The sequence below is a fragment of the Amblyraja radiata genome, chromosome 1, assembly GCF_010909765.2.
Source record: "Amblyraja radiata isolate CabotCenter1 chromosome 1, sAmbRad1.1.pri, whole genome shotgun sequence".
In the NCBI taxonomy this organism is placed as follows: Eukaryota; Metazoa; Chordata; class Chondrichthyes; order Rajiformes; family Rajidae; genus Amblyraja; species Amblyraja radiata.
In genome coordinates, this window is record NC_045956.1 from 139,466,906 (window position 1) to 139,483,078 (window position 16,173).

The 16,173-nt window shown below is 41.4% G+C and overlaps 1 protein-coding gene across 3 annotated transcripts in view; it reads left to right on the forward strand.

Annotated features, from left to right (window-relative positions):
- The window catches only part of LOC116979710 (probable E3 ubiquitin-protein ligase HERC1), a 283,689-nt gene that overhangs the window by 207,145 nt on the left and 60,371 nt on the right, over positions 1-16,173 (forward strand). For 2 of the 3 annotated variants that reach the window (XM_033031434.1, XM_033031442.1), the window contains exons 53-59: positions 338-465; positions 2,606-2,815; positions 4,644-4,774; positions 9,802-10,001; positions 11,935-12,052; positions 12,232-12,378; positions 13,260-13,361. In XM_033031434.1, coding sequence (XP_032887325.1) covers positions 338-465; positions 2,606-2,815; positions 4,644-4,774; positions 9,802-10,001; positions 11,935-12,052; positions 12,232-12,378; positions 13,260-13,361 — 1,036 coding nt within the window. The remainder of the gene's footprint in view (positions 1-337; positions 466-2,605; positions 2,816-4,643; positions 4,775-9,801; positions 10,002-11,934; positions 12,053-12,231; positions 12,379-13,259; positions 13,362-16,173) is intronic. The other variant, XM_033031451.1, reaches the window with a different exon arrangement.

Below are 16,173 nucleotides of genomic sequence, written 5' to 3' on the forward strand. Positions count from 1 at the left end.
TGAGCCGAGGTGTTCAGCAAAACGATCGCCGAGCTTCTAATTTTTAGGAGATTCAACAGTGTTTGTGATACTCCATTCTACTCCACTCCCCATGTGATATTGCCACAAGCTCAATTGGCCTCTTAATCTAAGAATGGGTGGAATCACATTTAATAATTTTTCCTAGAAAATTTACAAAGGCTTGAGGAAATTTGTTCTAATGGCTTTTGAATTGGCCTTAATCCTTCCCATACTCATAGGGATCGAATAGGTTTGTTTATATATTGAAGTAAGAACCATCTTTGCATATTATGATAACTATCATTTTTCTCCCCCCATTCCTTGTATGTTTGTGCAGTGAAGACTCACAGGAAAGGCCTTGTAGTCCTCCAGGTGACTTCAATTTGTCTCCAGTGTATTGGAGTGCCACTGGCAGATTTTTAGCAGCCTCACAAGACAGAATCATCAACGTATATCAAGTTGACGGTAAGTAACTCAATTCCATGTACACTCTGCACACTTGTCTCCTTTGCAGCATAATTTTTGTGACATTGATGCAGTGCTTTTGTCAAAATGTAAAAAGCCTAAATCAATTGCCAAATTCCACTCTGAATTTACAGCACAAAAATAACCCATTAAGCATAATAGGTCTCTGCCAATGTTTACACTGCACAGAATTTTCTTTTTCCCTCTAGTCCATTTCCCCCTTGTACCTTACTATCTTCAGCTTAAAATTATCAATTCTAGATCCCACAATCACTCAATAATACATTGATTAGCTCTAGCAGGTTAAAGGGTCCCGACGTGAAACGTCACCCCTTCCTTCTCTCCAGAGATGCTACCTGTCCCGCTGAGTTACTCCCGCTTTTTGTGTCTATCTTGGAGTTTTTAAAAACGTCCTCAATTCTCTTTTCGATTTATTGGTCAGTCTAGATTTTAATGGTTCTAGTTTCACTTTCACTCAAAAGAAACATCTTCACTACATTTTCCTTCATAATTGTTTCCATAATTTTAAAGGTAGACAAAAATGCTGGATAAACTCAGCGAAATCCTCATAATTTTAAAGATGTCTTGCATTCTCTTTAGCCTATCTTCATATGGTCCAGTCTTCCTGATCCTGACAAGTATAACCTGGTTTCTTTCCAGCAAATCTTTTTTGTAATGTCTTTATTCTTCCTCATCCACATTATAATAATTAGAGCAGAATTGTTCACTCCTCCAGTTATAAATAGTTCAACCATAGTCAACGGAACATTGTTGGATCTCTCCTTAAACACTAATGCTGCCACACTTTTGCAAAGGTCCAAACAACTCAATGAGCACCTTGGCAGATAATTGCTATGGTTCTAAAATCTTTGCTGGTGATTTTGTTTGTAAATCTTGTTCAAATTTTAAGCATCATTAGACTAAAATGCAAATACTAGTGTCATAATTAGGAAAAAATGCAGATTCTCTGGGGCTACAGTGGGGGTATAGATCTGGTGGAAAGTTGTGCAGAGTGTTGTGGTTGGAATTTAATTCCAAGTGAGGTTATTCATTTTGGGAAGTTAACTAAGGTTAGGATATGTACTGTAAATTATAGGACAATATGGATTTAAGACTACTTCACCATTGCTGGTAGTATCTTTTCTGTTATTGCCCACGTAATTATACATACTTGAGTTTGGTGCTAGGATTTTATTTCAAATGAGTTATAGTGAATAGTATCAACAAGCTTGAAAATTTAGAATTTAAGTTTACAGATACAACTTTGGCCCACTGAGTCCACGCAGACCCTCCATCACATGTTCACACTGGTTCTATGTTATCCTATTTTCTAATCCCCCTTACTACACACTAAGGGCAATCTGTGAGTCCAATGAACCTACAAACCTACAAACCCAGACAGATGCATGGGCACTCCATGTTTAACGCTATATTAATGTATCCAAATTGTTTGAGATAAGCCTTGAGTGTAGGGAGAAAATAACAAAAACAAAGAACTGCAGTTATTTAGACATCTGAAACAGAAACATAAAATCTGGAAGCATTCAGCAGGCATAGAAAGAAAAACTGCCAGGTTTGGGTCTAGGACCATTCCACAAAAAGTAATTGTACTTTTTAATAAAACTGGCTAGTCATGCCAAAATGGTGTATTCCAGTATATGGGGTAGGAAAAAATGCATATTGTTCAGAGAAAATCACAGCAAATATTGTCTTTTAATGTCTTTGCCATTAAACTGTATGCATTCCTTACCTACCAAATTAAATGCTCTTGCCTGACTGTCAGTGTCATTACATTCTCTTTTCTATTTCAACGTATATCAGCAGTGCTGGCTCGAAGGGCCGAATGGCCTCCTCCTGCACCTATTTTCTATGTTACATTGATTCGCTGAGATTTTTCTTTTGACTGTGTCCTTATTTATGTGTATGAAGGAACTGCAGATGTTGATTTAAACCAAAGATAGACACAAAATGCTGGAGTAACTCAGCAGGACAGGCAGCATCTCTGGAGAGAAGGAATGGGTGATGTTTCAGATCGAGACCCCTTTATTTATGTGTCTACTTTTTCTAGTTCTGCAGGCTACTGTTTTTCCTGTTTACCTTGCTATTCTGGAAGTTGACTTTTTAAATATTTCTTTCAAAGGGAATAATGATATCCATATGAAAATTCAGCCATCCTGGGTAACGGCTATGGCCTGGGCAGACGTCCAAGCACCGTTCTTAAATAAAGACAGTGATAAGCGACCAGAGGTTCTGATAGTGGGACGACTGGATGGATCAATTGGCTGCATTGAAGCTACAGAGAATAATGTTTCTGACACAATTAACCTGGTACATTGTCAGAGAAAAGATGGTAAGTTTCAAATGACAGCAATTTCAACTTCCATTGTTGAAAACAATGTGGCATTGTAGAAGCTGCAACAAATCATTTTGCAGTTATAGTCAAATATTTTCTGATGTATCTTTAATCCTTATTTTATAAGAATCAAAGATACAAGCCTGATAACTGGAAGCCAATGGTGAGAAAGGTAATAAAAGTTGTTCTGGATTTATCAAAAGGAAATTGTGCTTGACTAATTTGATGAACTTCTTTGAACTTCTGTCACAATCCTTTTTTTAAAAGTGGAGATTGATACATTCTTGATTCTAATTCTGCTCCTATGTCTTATGGTCTAAATAGGTTGATGAAGGCACAACAATTGATGTGTGTATGCACTGATTAATGTTGAACCAGTTGGGCTAAAGAGCTGTAGTTGAGGGAATATGATTTTAACTGAGGGCTTGCAGGCAAACAGACAATTGATTTTCAGACAAGAATTTAATAAATTTCAGTGACTGCCAAAGATCAATGTTGGGATCATTGCTTTTTCTAAGCTTGTACATAAAGAGACAGTATCTCAAAATTCCTAGACGACATACATCTAAGAAATGTAAACATTGAGGAGGATAGTGACAGATTTTAAAGAATTTAACCAAGCTAAATTTGAAGTGATACATCTGGGGGGGAAATGGGGAAAACTCATTATGAATGAAATCGTACAACTGTAAATGAGGTGAAGAGTTCAGATTTTGGAAATGTAAGTACATATGTTTAAAGAGGGAGGTGGAGTCAATGACCAGGAAAGATGATGACTTTATTGTCCCAATATTTTATTGGAACAATTTTTTGCTCATCTAAATAAATGAGGAAATTATGCTAAAACTTCATGGTTAACAGTTCGATTCTCAACTGGACTACAGTGTTCAATTCTGAACAGTATATTTTATGAAGGATACAGGAATTTCAAACAAGGACACCAGGGCTAAAATATTTCTAAGTAGAGAAACAAATGTTATTCTCCTTGGAGCAAAGGAGATTTAATAATTGTATTCAAAATCTGAATGGTTGAGGTAGAGCAAATAAAGAGAAAACTATTTCTAATGGGAAAACAAATAAGGAAAGTTAATGTCCTGAGGACAGTCCATATTACAGTTGCGAAGTGCTGATGTCCTAAGACATCTGAAGGTAGCTAAATCTGTTGAGCCAGATCAGATATATCCAAGGGAGCTGGAGAAGAAATTGCAAAAGTTCTGAGATATTTGAATCATCGTTAGACATGGGAGAAGAGCTGAAAGGCTAGACGTTGGCTAATGTTGTGCCCATATTTAAGAAGGGCTGCAAAGAAACCATAGATCAGGATACCTAACATCTGTGGTAGGAAAGCTACTGGAGAGTATTCTGTGGGATAAGATATACATGCATTTGAAAAGACGGGTTGATTAAGATAGTCAGCGTGGCTTTGTGCATGGCAGAACATGTCTCAATAATTTGATTGAGTTGTTTGAAGAAGTAACCAAGAAGGTTGATGAGTGCAGGGCTGTAGAAGTAGTCCATACGGACTTCAGCAAAGTCTTTGATAACATTCTGCATGTTAGGTGGCTCTGAAAGGTTAGATCGCATGAGATCCAGGGAGAGCTAGCCGATGACCTGTATGATTGGCCTCATGGTAGGAAACAGAGTGGTGGTGGAAGATTGATTTTCCGACTGGATATATTCATTTCCCCCTCTCAAACGGACTATCTCCAGCAGCTCGTCCCATATACCTTTGTGCAAAAATGTTACCCCTCAGATTCCTATGTATACATGCACTGTGCTTTTGATGTTATAACCCACAATATATATTTTTTTAATTATTATTCAGTTTCCGTCCAGTGCATTGCCTGGTACAGTGAAGATAAACCAATTGCAGTTGGGTACTCTGATGGAAAGATTTTGCTTGGAACAAGAGAGCCTCATGACGAAGAAGAACCAGTCATATTAGCTTCATGTCAGGTAAATTACTGTTTTCCTAAATATGTTTGCACAAAACAGTCTTCAAGAATAGCGTTAAAGATTTGAGAAAATATGACAAAATGAGTCGTGTGAGGTGTCATTCTATTCTGGCCATTGCTTCTGCCCCCCTGTCAACCACTCCTACTCATTCTATCTGCAGACCCTCTCCTTCCACCATACTCCTTGTTTTCTCTTCCCTCACCCGCCCAATTGTGTCTTCTCTCACCCATGGACCCTTGTGTACCCCCATTCTATAGCTCTACTCACCTGCCTCCACAGAAATAGTTCTCCTCTTTCCTAGCAAGTCATCCATCACTCCTCCTCTGCCCTACCCCATGTATCAACTCTCCTCTTCTTCCTATCATTGGCCTCCTTCCCACCTCCTACTCTTTCCCTCCTGCTTTTCTCCACTGTTTTCCAGTATTTCAGTTCTGACAAACGGTCCTGGCCCTAAAACATTACCATTTAATGCTGCCTGTACTGCTGAGTGCAGATTTTCCCATTTTTACTCGAATCTTTTCCAGTTTGTGGATTCAAGTACAAAAACAACCGTTTTCAGAAACTTTTGGGAGGAGTTGTGGAGTGGCAGCGAGCCAGATGTCATTATTTATTTAATCTCCTTTCTACAATAACTCTTAATATGTACTCCTGCCTATCTGAATTATTATTTTAATCTTTCCCATCCTTTATGTATTACAACTTTTTCCTTTTTTCTCATTTCGGTCACCTTTTTTCTTTGCCTTTGATGCTTTACGTATAGTCATAGTGTCACGCAGCCTAGTAGCAGGCTCTTTGGCCCAACTTGCCCACGCTGACCAACATGCCCCATTTACACTAGTCCCACCTGCCCACACTTGGCCCATAACACTGTAAACCTGTCCTATCCATGTATCTATCCAATTATCCCTTAAATGTTATGGTTGTTCCTGCCCGAATTACCTCCTCCAGCAGCTCGTCCCAAATACCCACCGCCCTTTGTGCAAAAACGTTACCCCTCAGGTTCCTATTAAATCTACCCCCACCCTCACCACCTATGTCCCCTGGTTATCGATTCCCCTACTCTGGGTGAAAGACTCTGCATTTACCCAATCTATTCCTCTCATAACTGTGTCCACCTTTATTAGATCACCCCTCACCCTCCTGCATTCCAAGGAATGATGTCCTGGCCTGCTCTCTTCCTACAGCTCATGTCCTCGAGTCCCAGCAAATTCCTCGTAAATATTCTCTGCACACTTTCCTGCTGGACAACATGTTTCCCCATAACATATTGACCAAAACTGAATACAATGCTCTAAATGTGGCCTCACCAATGTCTTATACAACTGTAACATGACTTCCCAATTTCTCTCCTTAATACTCTGACCGATAAAGGCTAATGTGCCAAAAGACCTTTTGAACACCATATATATCTATGATGCTGCTTTCATGGAACTATATACCTGCACTCCTAGATTCCTCTGCTCTACAACGTTCCTCCGAGCCTTACCATTCACTGTGTAGATCCTGCCCCTGTTAGGTTTTCGAAAATGCAACACCTCATATTTCTCTGTATTAAATTCCATCAATCATTCCTCAGCCCACCTGCCCAAACGATCAAGATCTACCATGAATTTTTCTTATGCATCAACTTTCTGTTTGATGACAACATGTCAATTTGTCCTTTACGTTGTCCATCTTGAATTTGAAAGCTTTCCACAGCATTAATGCAGTTTGATATTATTTGTCCCATTCCTATCCCACAATTAAACAGTCTCCTTTTCCCAAAAGTGCAACGCCACCAAAATTTAAAATAGACATTACTGGAAGAACCAGCCAATCAAACACCATGTGTGGATTCTGAAGCCACAATAACAGTTAACATCAATCAGAATTGGCTTTCTATTTTGAAATAACCATATAACCATATAACAATTACAGCACGGAAACAGGCCATCTCGGCCCTACAAGTCCATGCCGAACAATTATTTTCCCTTAGTCCCACCTGCCTGCACTCATACCATAACCCTCCATTCCCTTCTCATCCATATGCCTATCCAATTTATTTTTAAATGATACCAACGAACCTGCCGCCACCACTTCCACTGGAAGCTCATTCCACACCGCTACCACTCTCTGAGTAAAGAAGTTCCCCCTCATGTTACTCCTAAACTTCTGTCCCTTAATTCTGAAGTCATGTCCTCTTGTTTGAATCTTCCCTATTCTCAAAGGGAAAAGCTTGATCACATCAACTCTGTCTATCCCTCTCATCATTTTAAAGACCTCTATCAAGTCCCCCCTTAATCTTCTGCGCTCCAGAGAATAAAGACCTAACTTATTCAACCTATCTCTGTAACTTAGTTGTTGAAACCCAGGCAACATTCTTGTAAATCTCCTCTGTACTCTCTCTATTTTGTTGACATCCTTCCTATAATTGGGCGACCAAAATTGTACACCATACCCCAGATTTGGTCTCACCAATGCCTTGTACAATTTTAACATTACATCCCAGCTTCTATACTCAATGCTCTGATTTATAAAGGCTAGCATACCAAAAGCTTTCTTTACCACCCTATCTATATGAGATTCCACCTTCAAGGAACTATGCACGGTTATTCCCAGATCCCTCTGTTCAACTGTATTCTTCAATTCCCTACCATTTATCATGTACGTCCTATTTTGATTTGTCCTGCCAAGGTGTAACACCTCACATTTATCAGCATTAAACTCCATCTGCCATCTTTCAGCCCATTTTTCCAAATGGCCTAAATCACTCTGTAGACTTTGGAAATCCTCTTCATTATCCACAACACCCCCTATCTTGGTATCATCTGCATACTTACTAATCCAATTTACCACCCCTTCATCCAGATCATTGATGTACATGTACAAACAACAAAGGACCCAACACAGACCCCTGAGGCACCCCACTAGTCACCTGCCTCCAACCCGACAAACAGCCATCCACCATTACCCTCTGGCTTCTCCCATTCAGCCACTGCTGAATCCATCTTGCTATTCCTGCATTTATACCCAACAGTTTAACCTTCTTAACCAACCTTCCACGAGGAACCTTGTCAAAGGCCTTACTAAAGTCCATATAGACAACATCCACTGCTTTATCCTCGTCAATTTCCCTAGTAACCTCTTCAAAAAATTCAAGAAGATTAGTCAAACATGACCTTCCAGGCACAAATCCATGTTGACTGTTCCTAATCAGACCCTGTTTATCCAGATGCTTATATATATTATCTCTAAGTATCTTTTCCATTAATTTGCCCGCCACTGAAGTCAAACTAACAGGTCTATAATTGCTAGGTTTACTCTTAGAACCCCTTTTAAACAATGGAATAACATGCGCAGTACGCCAATCCTCGGGGACTATTCCCGTTTCTAATGACATTTGAAATATTTCTGTCATAGCCCCGGCTATTTCTACACTAACTTCCCTCAATGTCCTAAGGAATATCCTGTCAGGACCTGGAGACTTATCCACTTTTATATTTTTCAAAAGTGTCAGTACTTCTTTTACTTTGAAACTCATAGTATCCATAACTACTCTACTCGTTTCCCTTACCTCACATAATTCAATATCCTTCTCCTTGGTGAATACCGAAGAAAAGAAATTGTTCAATATCTCCCCCATCTCTTTTGGCTCTGCAGATAGCTGCCCACTCTGTTTCTCCATTGGACCAATTTTATCCCTCGATATCCTTTTGCTATAAATATAGCTGTAGAAACCCTTTGGATTTACTTTCACCTTACTTGCCAAAGCAACCTCATATCTTCTTTTAGCTTTTCTAATTTCTTTCTTAAGATTCTTTTTACATTCCTTATACTCCACAAGCACCTCATTTACTTCATGCTGCCTATAATTATTGTAGATCTCCCTCTTTTTCCGAACAAGATGTCCAATTTCCCTTGAAAACTAGGGCTCTTTCAAATTTTTACTGTTTCCTTTCAACCGAACAGGAACATAAAGATTCTGTACTCTTAAAATTTCCCCTTTAAATGTCCACCATTTCTCTTCTACATCTTTCCCATAAAACAAAATGTCCCAGTCCACTCCTTTTAAATCATCTCGCATCTCATCAAAGTTAGCCTTTCTCCAATCAAAAATCTCAACCCTAGGGCCAGTTCTGACCTTCTCCATAATTATATTGAAACTAATGGTATTGTGATCACTGGACCCGAAGTGCTCCCCAACGCATACCTCCGCCACCTGTCCCGTCTCATTTCCTAACAGGAGGTCCAGCACTGCCCCTCCTCTAGTAGGTACTTCTATGTATTGCTGCAAAAAACTATCCTGCACACATTTTACAAACTCCAAACCATCCAGCCCATTTACAGAATGTGTTCCCCAGTCTATGTGTGGAAAGTTGAAATCTCCCACAATCACTACCTTGTGCTTACTACTAATATCTGCTATCTCCTTACATATTTGCTCTTCCAATTCTCGCTCCCCATTTGGCGGTCTATAATACACCCCTATAAGTGTTGCTACACTTTTCCCACTTCTCAGTTCCACCCAAATAGTCTCCCTAGATGAGCCCTCCAATCTATCCTGCCAAAGCAATGCTGTAATATCTTCCCTGACTAGCAATGCAACACCTCCACCTCTTGCCCCTCCAATTTAAATTTAAATAGAAAGAAAATCATCAATGTGATTAGTGAGGGTAGACAAAAATGCTGGAGAAACTCAGCGGGTGAGGCAGCATCTATGGAGCGAAGGAAATAGGCAACGTTTCAGGTCGAGACCCTTCTTCAGACCTTCTCCAGCATTTTTTTTCTACCTTTGATTTTCCAGCATCTGCAGTTCCTTCTTGAACAATGTGATGAGTGAAATATCTGTAGAAGCAAAGTACTGACAGAGAGAGAGAGAGGGAAGACTGACTGACAGAGAGAGAGAGAGGGAAGATTGTGTGCTCGGACTTAAAAAGTAAAGTTCTAAGAACTAGATTTTCTTTTGTTCCAGATCTTGTTTGGTGTGAAATGCTGATGTTGTGTTATTCAATTTATTCTTTCTTGTGTTTTTCATATTTCTGGTGAAGGAAAGTGTAACTAGCCTGAAATGGGATCCAACTGGTCATCTGCTCCTTGCACTTTCCAGAGAAGAGATGGTGAAAGTATGGGGAAGAATAGGCAGTACCTGGCTAGCAGTTCAAACTCTATTTCATTCCGCTTTGGTCAATACCTCAGCATGGTGTCCACTTCCGGGGAAAGGTCTGGACCCAAGACTAATGCTGGCCGTGTAAGTATTAGAGAAAACTAAAATGTCCTTGTTTTGTATTGTTCTTGTTCAGCAAAAAAGTATAATTTCATAAAGGAAGATAATCTGGAATTCAAAGAAAATTTATTTCCCCAAAGAGTGATGAATACAGAGCTCGACATTATGGGAACATCTAAGAAAAATTAGCATGATGTTAAAGTTAACATAACTGTTTCTCTGCCCTTAACCTTCTGCGCTCCAAAGAATAATTCGCTGTGGATGTTGAATTTCTCAAAACGGAGGTGGATAGGATTTTTGCTGACTTAAATGTCTTGATTATTTATGAGGAGCAGCTGGTAAATGGAAATGTAATCATAATTTGTAGGTGGAGTACACCAATTGGACTAAATTACCTACTTTCATTCCTGTGTTCTCAATACGAGATTGCTATTTTGTAATTGACTGTTAACTACTGTCTGAAGTGACCTAAATGTTCAGCCCACTTACAGCAAGAATTGAACTGTTACAACACCCCACACTATGTTCAATAAAGTCTGAAATAATCACCGCAGTGCAATCCTAGTAAATAAAATCACCAAGTGCTGGAGTAACTTGGCGAGTCAGGCAGCATCTCTGGAGAACATGGATATTTATGTTTTCGATCAGGAACCTTGTTCAGACTGACTATTGTGGGGTGGAAACCTGCACGAGAGAGGTGTAGGTGTGGACAAAGCCAGGCAAATGATAGGTGGGGGGCTTTTGATTCACTGATGGTGGACATAGGACAGTGATGGGAGAAGATCAAAGGTTGTCAGACGTAGAGGTTAGGAGAGAAGAGGAGCGAAAAATGAAGCCATAGGAAGGTATAAGTGGAAGGGTGGGGAAGGTTAAAGGGGGAGGATACTGGGAGAAATGTGTTCGCATCCAGGTCAGACAACAAGGACGAGAGGGGGAAATAAAAAGGTGGGGGTGGGGGATATGTTTGTAGATTAATTCAATGTTCATACCGTTAAATTGTAAGCTACCCGAGCCGAACACGAGGTGCTGTTCCTCCAGTTTGTGTGTGGCTTCACTCTGGCAATGGGGGAGGCTCAGGATGGAAAGGTCAATATGTGAAGGGGAATTAAAATTGCTCGATACTGGGAGATCCAGCAGGCCTTAGCAGACCGAAAGTAAGTGGTTGGCGAAATGGTCACCTAGACTACACATGCAACCTGCGACCGCAGATGTAACACCTGTTCCTATACCTCCTCCCTCGACTCCACCCTGGGATCCAGCAGTCCTTCCAGATGAGACCGGTTTAGATTCACCTCGTCGAACCTCATCTATTGTATTCAATGTTCCCAATGTGGCCTCCGTTACATCGGCGAGACCAAGCGTAGACAAGGCAACCGTTTCGGCAAACACTTGCGTTCAGTCTGCCAAAGCCTGCTAGAACTCCACAGTACTTGGACATAGCACATGTCTAGCATCCCCATCCCACACAGTATGGTTTTACATCACTGTGATCCAGTTGGGATCTACCCCAGTACTCAATGACAGGCCAGTCCCTTACTTACACTGGCAGTCTGGCTGATCAACGATCAGCAGTGCACTGAAGTATGTTGGACATGCCTGGTACACATATTGGGCTACCAGATTTGCCACAAAGTGCCATGTTATTTTGGAGCTAGCCCACGTGTGATGGGAGATCTGAAAATCAAAATAAAATCTACAGCTATTGGAAATCTGAAATAATACCAGAAAACGCTGGCCTGGAAACACTCAGCAAATCAGGCAGCATCTACAGACGGGGAAACAGTTAAGATTTCAAATTCAAAGATCGTTCAAGGAAGAGAAAGTAAGGTCCTTCCTCCATTCATGGCAAAGAATGTTGTCTTAAGCAGAATGTTCTGATGATTAATATTAATAACAATTAAATTAGAGGTCTGAAATTAAGTTTTTCAACTAATTTTATTTTTAATTTGTGCACCAGGGGTTGTCAGAATGGCTTGGTTTATGTTTGGACACTACCACAAGGTGGCACTGCTGTATCATTACCAAACCTCTTGCATTCGTCTGATGTACGAGATAAGCAGACTGAGGTAAGACAAGTGAGTAACTGGAATAAAAGCACATCTGATTCTCACGTTCAAACTCAAAATGATCTAATTTCAAGAAGGTGATAATGAAACATATAATGGTTAATCAATTAACGTAACACAAATTGACACCAAAATGTTATTCTGTATTGCAGTAATTCTTTTCTAACCTAATTTTTCATTCACTCTAGGAGAGATTTCAGTTCAGAGGTAGAGCCAAATGTATGTTTCACCTCAATGCTCACATAACCGCTGTGGTAGCTGTAGCCTTCAGTCCCGATGGATTAACACTTTTGTCCGGGGGAATCGGAGGATTGATAAATATTTGGTCTCTGCAGGTAAGGGGTTTGCTGCAGTTTAATTCTGAAATTTACACACATAAGGAAGACGTAGGATGTTAGAAGTTTTAAGCAAGTGAGAAATAAACATCCAGATATGCAGGGATATTTTTTCGGGTATAATTTTTTTTTTTAACTTTTACTGTTTCAAAACCACTTGCAATTTTCAGTATCTGACGTTCTTTTTTAAGAATGACAAATCAGATATATTCCTTTCGTGTTTGTCAATATAGAAAATTAAATCAAGGTAGAAATGTAAGGGAAAAATAGACACAAACTCAGATCAGGCAACATCTCTGAAGAAAGGTAGGTGGCGTTGTGGGTCAGGACCCCTCCTCAGACTGATTTTTGGGGGTGAAAGCTGGAAGACAGGTAGGGGCGGAACTCTTGTCCCTCGGAGGGTCTCGACCCAAAACCTCACCTATTCCTTTTCACCAGAAATGCTGCCTGACCCACTGAGTTACTCTGGCTTTTTGTGTCTGGCTTGACAAATGATAAGTAAATTCAAGTGAGGGGGGTTTTGTAAACAAATGATTGGACAAAGTCCAGAGATGCAAAGACTGAGACCTGGGTTTGATCCAGATCTCGGGTGCTGTCTGTGTGGAGTTTGCACGTTCTCCCTGTGACCCACATGGGTTTCCTCCAGGTGCTCCAGTTTCCTCCCACATCCCAAAGGCGTGTGGGTTTGTAGGTTAATTGACCTCTTTAAAATGGCTCTTTGTGCATAGGGAGTGGATGCACAAGTAGGATAACTTGAGCTTGTGTGAACGGGTGATTGATGATTGGCGTGGACCCAGTGAGCCGAAAGGTCTGGTTCCACACTGTATCTCTAAACTATATTAATGAAGAACGTGTGTGTCTCTCCCTCTCTTTCCTCTCAGGATGGTTCAGTTCTACAGACTGTGGTAACTGGTCTCGGGTCAGTGGTCGGAATAGCCTGGATTCCAGACATTGGAGTTGCTGTTTGCTCCAGCAGGTCAAAGGTCAGTGGGCCACAACTATTCTTAATTAATAAACAAAGCAGCAAGTCCAATGGTGTTCTACGAAGCTTTATAATATTATTACAACAAAATTCCACTTCTGAAAGCTAAATCTACCTTTTGAAGTGCAGTCGCTATTGCATTGTGCACCCAATCTACATGTAGATCTCCTGCTAATATAATAACTAGGTGATTTGTTCAGAGAATTGTCATTGTAATGTTGGGCATCACCCCAGAAAGACCTGAGTTTCTTTTGACAGTCATAGAGCCAAACTGCACAGAAACAGGCCCTTCAACACAACTCGTGCATGCCGACCAATACATCTGTCTAAGATAGTTCTTGCCATACCCCGCTAAATTTTTTTTATCCATGTGCTTGTCCAAAAGTATTTTAAACATTGTAATGTACCCGTCCCTAGAGTTTCCCCTGGAAAATGCTTCCTATCTAATTTCTTTTAACATTTTCCTTTCTCGTCTTGAGGGTGTCAGATCTTTACATCCCTTTCAAATGGACCTACGTTTAAAAATATCAACTGAAAATCAATGCAGAACTCCCTCAAAACTGAGTTGCATTGTCTACTTAGGTGGTACTTATGTAATCCTAGGTTAGTTATACTTGAGCTTTATAAACCATTGGTTAGACCTGGGTCTAGACTCTAGAGTATTGTGTGCTGTTTTGTTCATCTCAGTATAGAACGGCTGTGATTGTTCTGCAAAGACTACAGAGGAGATTCGCCAAGATGTTGGCTGGTATGCAGTATCTCAGTTACATGGCTATGGATAAGTTGCATTTGGTTTCCTGGGAGCTGAGAAGGCTGAGGGGCAGTGGGATACAAAATTATGAAAGGATCAAGTGTATCCGAGTTTTGAGAAATAAGGAGCAAACTAAAATAGGAAATCAGAAGGGCAAAAAGCGGCCAGGGGATAGCTCTGGCAGACAATAGACAATAGGTGCAGGAGTAGGCCATTCGGCCCTTCTAGCCAGCACCGCCATTCAATATGATCATGGCTGATCATCCACAATCAGTACCCCGTTCCTGTCTTCTCCCCATGTCCCCTGACTGCGCTATTTTTAAGAGCCCTATCTAGCTCTCTCTTGAAAGTATACAGAGAACCGGCCTCCACCGCCCTCTGAGGCAGAGAATTCCACAGACTCACAACTCTCTGTGTGAAAAAGTGTTTCCTTGTCTCCGTTCTAAATGTCTTACCCCTTATTCTTAAGCTGTGGCACCTGGTTCTGGACTCCCCCAACATCGGGAACATGTTTCCTGCCTCTAGCGTGTCCAAACCCTTAATATTAGGGTTAAGACAGCATTAAAGACAAACCAAAGAGATTTTATAATTACATAAGGGGGAAACAAGTAACTAGAGAGGGAGAGAGAGAGAGTGGGACCAGTCAGGAATTAAAGCGGTCAACTCTGTGGAGACACAGGAGATGGGAAAGGTGCTCTATGAGTATTTCTCCTCTGTACTCCGCAGCGTGTTCGCTATTTCGACTTTATTTGGTATTTTTGGTGTGTCTAATGTTAGTTTAGATGTCTCTCGGTGTGTCTTGTGCCCTGGTGGTGGGGGGGGGGGAAAGGGGGGGAACCGCCTTTGGTCGCCTCCTCGACGGAGAGGCGACTTTTTCCATGTTGACTCTCTCGCGGCCTAACAGCTTGGATTGGAGAGGCTTTTCCCGGAGTCGGGCCCGGAGCATCAGCAGCAGGCACAGCGTGAACTTTTCCATCGCGGAGCGGGCAAACCCTTGCCAAGGGTCGCCAGAGAGGAGTGCTCCGATCGCTGACCTGGTGACTTTGGCATCATGGGGCTGTGGTCTGCGGAGCTTCTAGCCGCCGCGGGTGTAGCGTGGACTTGCCATCCAGAGTCTGGGATCCCTTGCCGGGGATCGCCAGAGAAGAGCTCCGACCGCCGGCCTGCGGCCTATAACATCCTGAAGCAGTGGTGTCGGTAGGAAAGTGGCCAATTCAGGACCTCCAAGCCGCGGAGTGTTGACCGTCCCGACGTCGGAGTACTGATCATCCCGACGAGAGGGCCTATACATTGGGCTGTCCGTAACGGCGTCTACGGAGGGTTTATGGCCCCGACCACGGGTGAACAAAGGAGGAGGACTGGCTGAACCTTGTTGCCTTCCACCACAGTGAAGAATGCTGTGGTGAATGTTTGTGTTAAATCTTATTGTGTATTGTATGTTATTTTTAAGTGTATCGCTGCTGGCAAATTCATTTCACTGCACCTTCGGGTGCATGTGACAAATAAAATTGACTTTGACTCTGAACTTGGGGCAGTCAATGGAAATGCCTTGAGAGCAGTCAGTGTAACGGTCGAAGAGGTGCTGAAGGTACTATTGTGTATGAAGGTAGACAAATCTCCAGGGCCTGATCGGATAAATCCAAGGACATTGTGGGATACTAGAAAGGCAATTGCGGGAGTCCTGGTTGAAATTTGCGAGTCATCTTTAAAGACAGAAGAGGTGCCGGAAGACTGGAGGGTGGCAAAAGTTGTGCCTCTATTCAAGAAGGGATGCAGGGGAAATGTTGGGAACTATAGGCCAGTGAGCTCAACATCTGTAGTTGCAAAGTTACTAGAGGGCATTCTGAGGGACAGGATATACAGGCATTTGGATGGACAAGGGTTGATTAGGGATAGTCAGCATGGTTTTGTATGTGGGAGGTCGTGTCTCGTCTCACAAATCTGATTGAGTTTTTTGAAGTCGTGACCAAAAAGGTCAATGAGGGTAGAGCTGCAGATGTTGTATATTATGGACCAGCAAAGCATTCGACAAGGTCCAACTCTGTTGGAGAGTCACAAGTGA